The sequence below is a fragment of the Copadichromis virginalis genome, linkage group LG17, assembly GCF_057382275.1.
Source record: "Copadichromis virginalis isolate Kocher_CV1m ecotype Utaka linkage group LG17, C_Virginalis_male_GT1.1, whole genome shotgun sequence".
NCBI lineage: Eukaryota > Metazoa > Chordata > Actinopteri > Cichliformes > Cichlidae > Copadichromis > Copadichromis virginalis.
In genome coordinates, this window is record NC_140634.1 from 21,187,730 (window position 1) to 21,202,104 (window position 14,375).

The following is a 14,375-nucleotide window of genomic DNA, read 5'->3' on the forward strand; positions in this document are numbered from 1 at the left end:
CTGTATTTCACTGAGTGGTGAAATGTTCAAATACCCCAAACAGGCTCAGAGGTGTAGCAGTCAAAAATACAAACTGTTACTTTTGCACTTTTCCTTGGTCTTTTTTATTGATCTGGTATCGTAACTCACCATCCCCATGGGTTTCTTTCCAGCTTCGAAGGAAACAGATATGTCACCATTTCTCCAGCTGTCGTCTCCAATTTCATCACTCTGTAGAAACTCACCAAGCTTCTGAACACTGTAAGAACACACACACACACACACACACACACACACACACACACACACACACACACACACACACACACACACAGCCTATTAACAGTGACACTGTGATGATTCCAATACCGGTAATCTCTCAGGAGTTTAGAGTTTCTCGTCACTGTTGTTGGGTTTCCTTGACGTTCCTTTAATTAGATTTGCCGCTGAAGCCATGTCCAGTTTGTACTCCATGTTTAGTCATGTCCACATCCCCTCTCCTTCAGTCAAAGCATGCCAACCAGCTGTCCACAACCTTTTACAATACAAATAAATCTAAACACTCACCTAACCAGAGCCTTCACAGCAAATCTGACAACAGTGGAAAGCAGGAAGAGCGGGGTGACCAGGATGTGAAACAGTGACAGAGCTGCAAAGGCCTGAGAAGGACTGGGGCCTTCTTTATTGAGGATGTGATACGTCACAAATGTCTGCAAAAAAACAACAAAAGACAAGTTTAACATCTCTTCCTTATGCTGTTGAATTATAGCTTAAGAAATAAGCAAGTAGAACATTTAAAGCAGAGTCAAATTCTTTTACAGATTGTAATAAAACTGACTTACGGCTAGAACCGCAGCAATGGGAATAGCAGCATTCATGAAAACTGCACAAAAAAAAGGAACAGGTTTTATTGGTAGGATAGTAACTTAGCTGATTTAGGTAACAATACAAGCTTTATAACATACTTTAAGTCCCTTTTAAAAAAATTATTCTTTGAAAAACAAATGTTGCATTGTTTTAACCATTATTCAAAAACAGCACTTATGAATGTGGGCTAGACAAGAGCCTTCTCTATAATCAAATACTGTATAACAGTAACAATTATTCAGTTTCATTTATATCACAAAAAGAGGTTCCTGAGGCCCTTTATATTGTGTAAAGACCCTACAATAATACAGAGAAAATCTTTGGGGGTGAGGGTGGGAGACAGGACACTGTGGAAGAGATCTAGAGTTTAATAATAGCTAATAATTAAATGCAAAGTTTTGTGTAAACACATTGTGAGAAAAAAAGGGGAATGAAGAAGAAACACTCAGTGCAGAATTAATAAATGGATGAACTAGTTTTTCAGCATCACTCTGAGACAGGATATTTCCAATTTTAGGATATTGTGTAAATTTAAGAAATCAGTGTTTCATATTAAGTGTTACATATGTTTAATATGCACACTGTAGGACATATCCTGGTCAAAGATGACTCCAAGATTCCTCAGTGTTACTGGAGGCCAAGGTAATGCCATCCAGAGTAAGCATCTGGTTAGACACCATGTTTGTGAGATGTTTAGGGCCGAGTACAATAACCTCAGTTTTATCTGAATTCATAAAAAGAGGTCATCCAGGTTTTAATATCTTTAAGCCACTACTGCAGTTTAACTAATTGGTGCGTGTTATCTGGCTTCATGGATAGATAAAGCTGGATACCATCTGCATAGCAGTGAAAATGTATGCTATTGCTTTGAAGGATACTGCCTAAGGGAAGAATGTATAAATTAAATATAATCACCTGAAAACCAAGTGCAGTAATTAATGCTGTAATTTAACTGTTTGTTAAGTTGTACTGTGGAAATAATTTCCTAGAAAAATGATTTATGCTAACCATCGCTGAATATATGTGTGGCGTTTCAAACAAGATTCATTCTGTACATGCCAAACAAATTCCATTTCTGCTGGTCTGCAGACATTCTGCTCACATACTTAAAACTCCTGCTACTGATTTTCATCTTACTGGACATGGATGTGTAGAAGGCGAAGGTCCTGAGGCTGGTGAGCTCTTTGCCTCTGGTCTCCTCCACACTGTCACAGAAGATGTTCTCCCAGGCGTACAGCTTCAGCAACTTTATGCCCTTTAGGATCTCAGTGGTCTTTTTAACACGATCTGTACTGTGTTCCTGAAATAGCAAATAAGACATTCAAAGAAGATTTTTGTTCAGAATTACGCAGGAAATTTTGTTTTCTACACTGAGAAAACATTTATTTTATATTTATAAATATCTTCTTTACCAGTGTGATTTTCTGCGTGTCTGCCAGCTTTGTAGCTATAAGGTACTGGACCGGAGCCAGCAGAACTATGACAGCCGCTCCTACCAAGGCACTCGAGCCCATAAAATGACGGAGCAGAATTATTCCCATCACAATCTGCAAAGAAACAAAAAGACCTGACTTGAAAAACTATTGATAGGAGTAAAACATATCCAAATATGTTTAAGAATATGGCTTATCTTACCTGCACGGGCATGGCCCACAGGTTGGGGCAGAGGAAGAGGAACCACATGAGCTGGTTGGTTTCTATAGCAACCAGGTTGTTGATCTGCCCCAACGTCATCTCCCCCATTGACATGTTGGAGGTGGATAGGCGCAGGATTTTGTTGTAGATCATTGCCTAGACAAGACAGATAATAAGACAGATGAAGGAAAGTTTAAGATGATGGATAGATAGACATATTAGTTCATCTATAATGCCAACCTTTTAAAGGCAGTAACCTTGTTTTAAAAGGTCGCTGAACATTTGCAAGCTGCTGTGGAACCCACCTGACCCACCTGATGCCTGTGTTTATTGAGTGTGGGGTCCCACACTGGTCCCAGAACCAAATCACAAAAGAAATTAATCCAGATGGTAATACCAACCTTTTTTTGACTGAAATAGTTGAGTCAGGGCCAGCACTTTGAACTGGGACATTCCATCTGGTTCCTCAATAAACAATGGTTAGATGTTTAGTACCTATCTTAGAGTTTAAGTGAAATAAAATATTGTCTGCCGTCTGCTGCTGAGCTGACTCCAGCTCATGGCACAGTGGTTTTCATGAATATATTCATTACTAGCAGTATTATTCTGGGTTTTAATGGAGAGCCAGACACTCTATATCCCATTAATGGAATCTATATATTTATAACTGCCATAACTGAATTATGCAGAAATGCCTACTAAATATTTGGATAACATCTAATTACATTAACCATGGGAGTTTTTACCACTACCACTTATCAGTAATTTTAGCTTATTTAAAGCAACTTTGCTGCTTCTTCTGCTGTGCACAAGCCTGTCTTGATAAAGACTAAATGCCAAAAATACATGTGAAAAGAAATACCTATAACATAGCACGTTCTTTTAGAATTTAGCATTTTAAATACATTTGTAAAAAAAGCAATGTTTTAGCTTTAAGTTTTAATAGGTTAATGGACAGTGTCAGCACTATGCAGAATGCCAAAGACTTTTCCCACTGAGGGACTCCTATAAATAAACCCATCACTTACATAACTGAATTAAATAGAAATGTTAACTAAATGCCTTCACATCATCGATTTACATCAGCCCTGGAAATTTTTAACCCTCCTCCATGTTTCTGTTCAACACTGACTGCCAGCTGAAATCTACCGGACTGTTGTTACACTTCAGAACAGGTGTCCAATGAAACCTCTATGTGGCTATTAAGCTGGGGCTTACATCAGCAATTAAAAGAGCCTGGTGTCACATGAGGTGACAGATAATGGCTGTGTGAGCTGATAAAACTCTGAAGCATCATAGAAATCATTCACGATGAGCTTTCCAAAGTGACACCCGAGTGTTGAAACACCTGTCCGAATTTTCATTTTCCACGATGCTTCACTCACCAGCAGAGCTCCCCGCATGTTAATGCCTGTTTCAATGGTGACATAGTACGAGGCCTGAAGGAAGGTTCTCTGCAGGATTAAAGCCAAGAAGAGAAGAACAGCCAGGATGGAGCTGTTCTGCAGCAGCTCATGGGAAGACATATGGTAGTTCTCGAAATGGGTGACCTACAAACACAAGCAGACAACAGGTACAAAAATAAGATTCATCTTTGTAACCTGATCAGAGGTCAAACTGATTTCTCATTCGATGACAGTCTGTTGTCTGTTCCACAAACCATAGTAGCTGGTGCATTAACAAGAGCATATCCTATTTCAATCACAAACCAAAATTTGCTAGAAAATATGTGAAAACATTCTCTCAGATACAGATGTTTTTCAATTCAACCTTGGACGGATATTCTGGACGTTCATCAGTAACAATGTAAATAAGTGTGTTTCAAAAATAGGTTCTTTATCATTCAGTGTAAATAAAAAATGCAACTGCAGAACATTTTCAGTTTAATAATAATAAAATTATTATTATTGATATAATTATTAGGAAATTATCTAGATGATCAGCTAAAGAAAGAGTATTTCTAGGACTTATTGAGAATCTTCTGTAAAATCTGATGTTAAGATTCTACTTCATTTTTCTTTCATTTAATCGGTTTTCACTCTGCAGCAGCAGTGGTAAAAATAAGACGTTGAATTGGAACAGGATTGGGGTCTTTCTCTCATAAGCAGTGTCATCTTTACTGTCCTGGGATCGCAAGTCCCAAAAGTGAAAGCCAGAAACAGATTTATTGTCTCTTGTGCTATGGATTGGCTCTTAGCTCTAGCTGAGGGAGGGGCATGCAGACCAGAAGTGGGGAAATCCCCCCCCAAATTACACCATAGTGGCTAAATCCATTTACATATAGTCTATGGGCTTTGTGGAAAAAGAGATGATTGTCCAAGTCTCTGGAGCTCTTAGAAAGTAAGGAACGCTTGCTATTTTAGCAAAGTCTGAAACATCGATGCAAAGTCCATCAGTGTTCATTTAAGTTGAGCTCTGGTGAGTGTCGAGACTAAACCATGATTCATTTTCATGAAACCACTCATGGATAGAGCCTCTGTCACCTGGAGAGGAACTACTCCCATTTACGTAATCATAGGATAAAGGCGATCACTCAGAATTACTTTCTATTGATTTGCAGTGACCTCCAACTCTAAGGGGATAATAAGATGAAAGTAAATTATGATCCAGACTGATTGTTATCCCTCAGCTGGTATCCAAGCAAATGATGGCTGTGCCATTCATGGTGATTCTCAGCGTTTTGTCCATGAGCCCCATGTAGCCAGGGTTTTAAACCAGAAAGCATGGTTGGCATTTTCAAATACAGCAATTTTATACAATATTTATATTTGTGGCAAAAAAGAGACAGAATATTTTATTCTAATATTTTATTATTTAGTTTCTACATTTCTGAATTCGTTTAAACAAATACACATTAGAATTTTATCCATGTATCCCATTTCTAGCGCAGTAAAAAAAAAAAAGTTTATACACTGATAAATCAATCTGGATTGAAAAAATTACACATGAATTGTTGCTTCAAAAATCCCAGAGTGACGCTCAGCAGTCCCTCTGTGTACGTTAAACTGAGGCAGAGAGTGTGAGGTGAGTGGGGAATTTTCCATGTCACTCAGAAATGCAGCCATGCTCTGCTCTCTATCTCGATTGCCCATTATACCCACTTTAACCAGCAGGCACAGACCTGACAACAGCTTAACATCTACTATACCAGCATCCAGCCAAGTGGACTGTGTGAAAATACGCTGCCATTACAAAAGCATCTGTTCTGCCTCTCCTACAAGCCCTGACTGCTTTATGACCTTTGGAGAGGTTGGCATGGATTTAAGAGGAGTTGATGCCTATGATCACTTCTGCTGGTGTATATTTGGTTGCCAGAAATGCTGTCTGTGACCAGTCTGCTTGATCTCTGTCTGCTCTGCCCTTTTTATTGTAGGGAGATATTTATATTGTTTTGTAATGTTGTGTACGAGCTGCAGGTTTGGTCGAGCTAATTATGAGTCATGCTGGTCTATGCTAAGATATCAGACAGGAAGCCAGATATACTGTTACTATGCATCCAAATGGATTAGCTTAATTTTTTTAAAGCCATTTTAAGAACAATTTTTGGTTTACTTGAATTATCAAAACTGCATTCTAGGAACATTTTCATTCAGTACCTTAATACAAGTATAACAAAGTCCATAAGAAAAGAAAAGGAAAAGAAAAGGACACTAAAGAAACTGATGGACATTATGGACAATGCTGGGCATCCTCTGCACACGGCCATAAACAATCAGAAGAGTCTGTTCAGTGACAGGTTGCTTCTCCCCAAGACAAGAACTAACAGACTTAAAAACTCCTTTGTCCCACACGCCATCAAACTGTTTAACTCCTCTCTGGAGGGGAGAGGGAGGGGAAACAGGAGGACAAAGGAGGGGGGAACAACTAAGCTGTAGTGCCTCTTCACCTCACTGTACAATACCTTGTGCAATACTTTTTGTAAATAGTCAACAGTGCAATAGACTCAATACTTGAAATGTGCAATTCACTTGTATTTTTATTTTTTATTCCTATTTATTCTATTTATCCCCTTTGTATATTTTATTTATATTTGTCTCTGTATTTATATATGTGTGTGTGTGTGTGTGTGTGTGTGTGTGTGTGTGTGTGTGTGTGTATATATATATATATATATAACAATTCTGTAACTGTAACTTCGGTCGTTGCTGTGCTTTTTTTGGAACCCACCCGAGGGATTAATAAAGTTCTATCTTATCTTATCTTATCTTATCTTATAATGAGAAGCAATTCTGAAAATTAGTAATAGAATTTGCTGCGATGACGTTGTAGGAAAATAACAAAAATCGAAAAAGTTAATGAGCAATTCAGACTCAAGAATAAAACAACAAGTTAACAAGACTGAGGGGAGACAACTGAACTAAAGCCCAATTCTAGTCTGGCCTTTCCACAGCCTCCCACTCACTGTCACTTTAACTGTGTGAAGGCCATGCCGCATAAAGTATCATTTCAAAATAAAAGCCTTAAGTGGAACACTCGATTCTACATCAATACACCCGTTTTTAACTGTGTTAACACACAGTGTGCACTGTGTTAACAGAAAGGCTTCATTTGGTGGGTTTACTGAAGTACAGCGTGTTGCAAGTTGCAAATAAATGCAGATAAAATGTATCGTAAATAAAAGAATTCATGAAAATGTGGTGCTTCCTGTTAATTTTAAACCAAATTCTGAACATAACCTGCTCCTGACCTGGTTATGTGTTCAGCATCAGTTACTATGCTGATTTAGCCACATTAAAAAATCCACTTTTGTAACACAAAAACTTCACATAACTTAAGCATTCATGTCACTTCATTGTAAGCCCCTCTGGGCCCTGCCTCTAGAGGTTAAAATAAGAATTGGTACGTGAGGAGATTTTCTGCTCTCTGTGGATTTATGCAAATGACCTGATGTCATGTGTCCTTCATGGCTGATTTCCAAACCCCGAAACTGTATGAAGTTACTATAAAAAGGTGCAACTTGGTGACTGAATCTAATCAGCATCATCTGCTTGAATTTAAATTAATATCTAAAAACGCAAATATGGAATTCAGTGGAATATAACTTCCAGACATCAGAAGACCCTTTATTGCTGACAACGTCCTGGAAGCGTTTTTTGTGCTCATTTATTTGTGAGGAAAAATACTTTGGATTTCAAGATAAAAAATGAGAAAACATTTGGAAAAATATTAAAAGTTAAGGTGAAACGCAGGTTTGGTTTCATGCTAGGAGTCAGGCATGAAGCTGCTCTGGTTAAAGTTACATCCACAAGGTCTGTTCCACGTAAAGTGTGTGTGATGTCATTTTAACTTTGTCTTAATCATCATCACGTCAGACACGGCGTCGCACACGAACTGTTGACGATGTGGCGACTGTGACCAACGCCTTGTTGACGTCGTGCTTAGAGTGAGTCACTCTTTGGCTGACTGGACCACCCAACAGTTATAGTGTGTTAATGACCCATGATGTTTCACTGATCTTCCCTTAACCACTAATATAATGATCTTATATAAACACTTAACAAGGCTTTGGTCTTGTTGATGGTGTTGGAGACATCAGCTATGCCTGAGTAAAGGTTCAGGTTTCCAGGATGATTTCTCAGAAGGGAAAACGAATGGCATTAAACTCTTTACGTCTTCATCTCTTAAAACATACTATATATACTGGAGGTCTGCTTTTTCTTACTTTATGATGTTTTTATATTGTTAAATTCTTAATTCTTATATTTTTTTAAATAACAAATATTAGGGTTAGTATTATGTTACATGAACTATGTTATAAACAATCCCTGAGAGCCTAAAGCTCAGGCGTGACTCTCTAAGCTTAATAGTCTGTTTTTTCTACTCTTAGAAATGTATGATGTCAGAGAGAGTGTATATTCCTAATGAGGTAATCTTAATCACTCAGGTCTCTGACATGTTAGCACCAAAACCTAGTATAAGAAAAATGATGTTTATGCTGAGCTGTGAATCATGAAACGTCCAAGAACAAGAATGCAGAGCTGGAAATGAGCAGAATGGGTCATTTTTAAACAAATACACCTCTGAAAGGAAAGAGGACCCAAATGCAAGAAGCAGTCGGCAAAAAATTCACAGCTAAGAAAAAATTCACAAAAAAGTGAACAACCAAACATCCAAAGCATTATGTATGAGGAAATCAACTAGGACCATAAAGGAAAACAAAAAAAACACCAAGAACACAAGAAAGCTTGGTTACAAGTAGAGATGGACCGATCCGATATTACGTATCGGTCCGATACTGACCTAAATTACTGGATCGGATATCGGAGAAAAATAAAAAATGTAATCCGATCCATTAAATATCACGAAAGCACCTCACAAAACTTGCAACACGCTGTAACTCACCTCAGAACGTTAGGTCGGAGCAGTATGCATCACGTGATAGAGCGGCTGTGGCATGCGGGACCTGTCGGTGGTCTGGATAGCATTTGGAGCTTCGCTAGCAACCCGGCATTTCATCTCCGACAAAGTTTTCCCGAGAGAAGTAAAGCAAGTGTGTAAGTCCATCTCTGAATGTTTGTAAAGCATTCCTGCGTTAAGCTTAACAAGCGATATATGGAGCGACTGCCTCTCGCTCTCCGGCTGCTACTTCAATCATGAAACTGCTTAACGATCAGCTGATCGGCTTTTCTGTCGCGAGTCCGTGTCTCTAGTTTGCTTTTGGCCCACTTTGCACCAGAAAGAGGAAACCAGCGGCTGAACAACAGCAGCACGTTTAAGCTTGATCAGCTGTTGTTAGAATTTATTTAATATTACTTTCTACTCGAGGATCTTTTTCTACGTAGCTGACGCTGGTAACTGTGCAGGGGCGGATCTAGCAAAGTTTAGCCAGGGGGGCCGATAGGGCATTAACTGGGAAAAGGGGGCACAAAGACATACTTTTCTTTCTTATTCTCATTTAAAATGTCAAGCTTTTAATAAATAATTATCTGACACCCAAAGTTTTAATTTGATGTAAAATGAATAGAAGTCAATTACTGTATATAGTAACTATTAAGTCTAATATATATACCCTAGTAAGCTATAGTACTTTTTCCTTTGGGAAGGTACCATCTGTGCAGTCTGCAATTCTGTTGAAGAAAGATGTTGAATCTATTTAATATTTCTTGAAAAATAATTGATTTCTGTGCATTTTTTTTCACACTGCATCAAATTAAGGTTGATTACGTCGATTAAGCATCATGAGGTGGAGCGTGAGGGGTGGTTCCCTATTTTTTATTTATTTATTTTTGTTGTTGCTGGGAGTTGGAACCCTATTAGTTAGGTTGCTTAATATTTATGCTAAGTACTCTTTAAAATACCAGAATAGGGAGGATGGTGTAGGTTTGAGTTTATTAGATTGATCAGTATTGCTGAACTATGAAATATATTTTTTTTGCATACAGGTATAACAGAATAGCTTTAGTGTAGTTGTTGTTTTAAACTTGAGTATGAACTTATACAAAATGCAGCAAGATATTTAAAAAAAAACAGTTTTGTTGATTAAAAAACACTATATCGGATTCATATCGGTATCGGCAGATATCCAAATTTATGATATCGGTATCGGACATAAAAAAGTGGTATCGTGCCATCTCTAGTTACAAGTATTAAGTCCACACAGGAGGCTGATTTGCTAACTGAACACTATGTGGAAATGACACGGCGGGAAAAAGAGCAAAGGCAGGAAATCTAACTGAAATTAAAAAATAAAACACGAAGAAACCCAAAATTTAAATGACTCTAGAGTCCGAACCAGTCATATAAAACACACTATACAATAAAAAAACAGACTTCGTAACACGCCGTAATATTCCATAATGAACTGTAATTATGCAACCAGTGATGATGGAAAAAAGCTTGAAAGAAAGAAAGGTTGAACCCTCCGTTATACAGAAGTCCATAAACAAATGTGTTTGTGTAGAAAAAATCTGCTGGCCTTGTGTAAACAGTACTAAGGCGTCTTTTCTTAAAGGTCATACATCTTAAACACTCACCGTTGTGTTGCCTTCTGGAACATCTTTTTCAGAATTTAGCTGCTGAACGATCCTAGAGATGCAGAGGGGCCCAGCAAAGCCCAGCAGATCTGCCAAGTAGCGGAAGGTGCTGCTGAGCAGGATGGGACGGCCAAATGCTCGATACATGGAGCGCCAGATCGATGGAGACCTATCTGGGTCCTCAGGTGTCTGTGAGGGCGGAGGATAGAAGGAAAAAGCAGAGAAATTAATTAGATCTGTATATTTTAATTTAGAACAACCACTGGAAATCACTGCAGTGAAATTAAATTATTTTACGGCTTCCATGTGCTCACCCTCTGATCCTCATAGGCGTCTTTAAGCCGCAGGTAGTTGGTGAGGGCTCTCATGGCGATGGGCAGCTTGCCTATCTTCTTCAGCTCTATAGGCCTCTTATGGGCTCCGATGATGAGAGGATTCATCCACCAATATGTCGCCTAAAAAACGAGCCAAGAATTTTCTGTGCTGTGCTGCCAAGTTGCGTTCCAGTAAAAACTTGCCACACTCAATATTGACCGTGTGGTGTCCTCGGGATTCCCATATACTTGTTTGCCATTCACCTAGGGACCATTTTTGACCCGAGGACACCACACGGGTTACGAGGCATTAAAACACAAAATAAGTTCCTTCTCTTGGTTTTTAGTACTTGTGGTCTAAATATTAAAATGGTAAATGGTAAATGGCCTGTATTTGTATAGCGCTTTACATAGTCCATAAAGACTCCAAAGCGCTTTACACGTTCAGTCATCCACCCATTCACACACTAGTGATGGCAAGCTACATTGTAGCCACAGCTGCCGTGTGGCGCACTGACAGATTATTTTAATTATATACTTTAGAATTTGCATTTTAACCTTTTTGTGTTAATAATGGTTCTGAAAATCTACCTTTGACAGCAGGTTGACAAAAGGCTGCAGAAAACGAACCCCCAAATCCTGTAAATCTTCTGGTGGTTTAACTTTCTGAGGGTTCGCAAAGAATACATATTTCTAGAAGACACAAAGACAAAATTAACAAAATTAACTACACAGGAAAAAACAAGAAAAACAAAACTATTTTGGGATGCCAGGATGATTGCAATCTACAAGAAACAAAGCTCCTTGAACTAAACCGACGTAGCGTGAAATGTATTTCCTCACCCTCACTCTGATGACGTTGATCTCCACGGCCATCAGAAGTCCATACAGGATCACTAACAGTGCAGTGATGTACAACCTGAGATACTGTGCTGCACCTTTGTCCTCAGCAAATTTCCACAACTTTATGGACTTTGTGATGAATGCCAGCACCCAGTAGATGAAAAGGACTTTGAGAAAAGAGACAAAAAGCAGCATGACAGTCACAGATGCCGCATCACTGCTATCATATTTGTGCTTTGGAAGATCATACAGTACCCTAAAAAGCTGAATTTTTCTTTGTATTTTGGCCTCTTGTCCACACAAAAACAACTTTAGGTCATTGAAACGGACCTTCTGGAACTCCTCCCAGGGAGCACATATTAAAAGTCTATTTTGAGTGTTGACTATGCAGAAAATAAGATTCTTGGAAACCATGAAAACATCAACCATTCATTCCTAGTTGGGCATGCCTTTGCTTTCTGTTTACACCAGGATGCACATTCACAGTTTTTATGGTCAATTCACATGCCTTTTCAAACGTGCAATATAATTTGTATGTCACACTCGCACTGGTCTGTTTACTGCTTTGTTTTTCAACTCTCTCTGAGTCCAGGTGAAGTCTCGGATTCCCACCCTTTGGCCGTCACACCATGCAACAACTCTATTCGATGGTGCAAAACAGACAAATGGCCCCTTTCCAAGTATCTTGCCCAAACCTACCACACACACTCTGAGCAAAACCCTCTTAAACAGTTCTGTGGACCACCTCTCTTTGGCGTAACCTGAACTGTCCCCAAGAATCACTGTGACTGATATCTCCTTCCCTATTGGCTTGTCATTACCCAATAAACCTTTTGATCTTTAACTTGTCAGCAATAGGTGCTGCTTAATAGTCCACTTTATTGCCAGTGTGGCAGATGTTTGTAGATTATACATGAACCTAAGCTAAAACACTCATCTGGATGGAGATAATGGATGGAGCTAGTGTTGATATTGCTTTCACAAGCCTTCAAGAGAAGTACCTGCTTATAGATTCAGTATATACCACCTAGCAAACAGAGGAAATAATCTCAGGAAATGCTGAGAAAGTGGATGAACTCTAGCGAGGCACGTCTATATTCTTAGGATTAGCAAATTTCACATGAAATGTCTGCAAAACATCCACATGCTAACCTGCCATTGTTGTTGAAACATCCTTGCATCTAATGAGCGTCCGTTTTTTGATAGATACTCCTCACTCAACCTCCTGCATTTTGTTTTATGATTATAATTATTTGTTAAAATTCCAAAGGGAAGGTTGATAATTTGAAACCAAGTTAATTGGTTTATATTTTTGTTTTTTCTGTTTTAATTAAGGAAGGGGTGCTAATCTTAATTATCCTCTTTTATATTGACTAAACAGAATTGCTTGGCTGTTTATTTGGTCAAATAAACAAAATGGGTCATATTAAGCGCCCCTCACTGTCTTACCAAGCAGCAGTTTGGGAAAGTTGGATGTTTCTATGTTGTGGTAGTAAACGACTGATGTTGTGGCTGCTACAAAACCCATGAATGCTGGCATGAAGAGATGGAGGTGGTTGGTACCCATCACCCTACAGTAAGAGGCAAACACAAAATATATAATAATTAACATGCAAACCATTTATTTAACTAAAGACAACTAAAAAACAAAAAAAGCTTCTTTTTATTTGCTTATGTTTGATTAAAAAAAACATTCTGAGGTCTCACATGTTGCAGACGATGCCTTCTGAAAACTCACAGACATGGACTAATAGCAGCAAGAAGGTGAGGATCCACCTCATGTTGTGCCCAGGGAAATGAAGCCATGTGTTATGATGGATCTGGACTTTAGAGCTCTGACTGCCCCAACCTGTTGGACAAAAACACAAGACAGTGCATCCGAGCTTGTGATGTTGTCAGAGGTGAGAGTGTGTGCAGAAAAGCGTAACAGAAGCAAAAAAAAAAAAATAGATGGTGGATCCAAAAAATTTGTTTATAAATGTGACTTCAAAGCACAACCGATTTGCATCAATTTACTTTCACTCTCCAAGTAATTCTGCTGGTTTATATTCATGTCATAACCGAGTGAAAATCATTGTTCACGGATGAAGAAAATAACTTTAAACATAAACATGAATCACACATGACAACACTTACAACTTTGACCTTTGAAAATCTCTGCATTTGTGTGTATGATCAAAACAACTCCAAACCATGCTTTTAAATGCATCAGGAATCTTTTGGGAAGATATGTTAACTTAAGAGGACAACAAAATTCACGTCATATTTATTTCATGTTATGTTACAAAAAAACTGTAAAAGAGAGGTCCTGAAAGCATGTGCAATCTAGAAAGAGCCCAACTGTGAAAAGTCACAGAAGTAATGCATAATATTAGTTCCAACCATACAAAATAGTGAATACTTTGATAAATTAGGACCAGATTTAACCTTCAAATCTTAACATATTAATATATTCTGGCAGTTAGAAAAGACAAAGAGAAACTATCACTAGTACAGTTACAGTTTTTTCTGAATGCTTAAACCCTAACTGTGATTCTTATAGCACAATTTCAAAAACTATTAATACTTATACCAAAATCACTCACCGAGTTTGCAAAAGTAAAAGCACAAACACTGCTTTGCACTCAGTTTGCCATTTTGTAACACACACTTTGCAAACCTGTAGCTACAATCCACTGCACAGCACTCTTTCTGCAGAACTGTAAACACAACTCACTGCTTTACACTCAATTTCCAAATGATCAACACACTCCTAACAAAACTA

The 14,375-nt window shown here is 38.3% G+C and overlaps 1 protein-coding gene across 5 annotated transcripts in view; it reads right to left on the bottom strand.

Annotated features, from left to right (window-relative positions):
• abcc9 (ATP-binding cassette, sub-family C (CFTR/MRP), member 9) overlaps positions 1-14,375 on the bottom strand; it is a 78,637-nt gene that overhangs the window by 51,464 nt on the left and 12,798 nt on the right. For all 5 annotated transcript variants that reach the window (XR_014915972.1, XR_014915971.1, XM_085436636.1 and 2 more), the window contains exons 3-15: positions 13,319-13,460; positions 13,061-13,182; positions 11,612-11,778; positions 11,360-11,461; positions 10,769-10,909; positions 10,455-10,643; positions 3,867-4,031; positions 2,482-2,637; positions 2,259-2,393; positions 1,984-2,146; positions 822-862; positions 547-689; positions 130-238 (exon numbers count right to left, since the gene is read on the bottom strand). Coding sequence is in view for 3 of the 5 variants with exons in the window: in XM_085436636.1 (XP_085292762.1) it covers positions 130-238; positions 547-689; positions 822-862; positions 1,984-2,146; positions 2,259-2,393; positions 2,482-2,637; positions 3,867-4,031; positions 10,455-10,643; positions 10,769-10,909; positions 11,360-11,461; positions 11,612-11,778; positions 13,061-13,182; positions 13,319-13,460 (1,775 nt within the window). In the remaining 2 variants the exon portion in view is untranslated. The remainder of the gene's footprint in view (positions 1-129; positions 239-546; positions 690-821; positions 863-1,983; positions 2,147-2,258; positions 2,394-2,481; positions 2,638-3,866; positions 4,032-10,454; positions 10,644-10,768; positions 10,910-11,359; positions 11,462-11,611; positions 11,779-13,060; positions 13,183-13,318; positions 13,461-14,375) is intronic.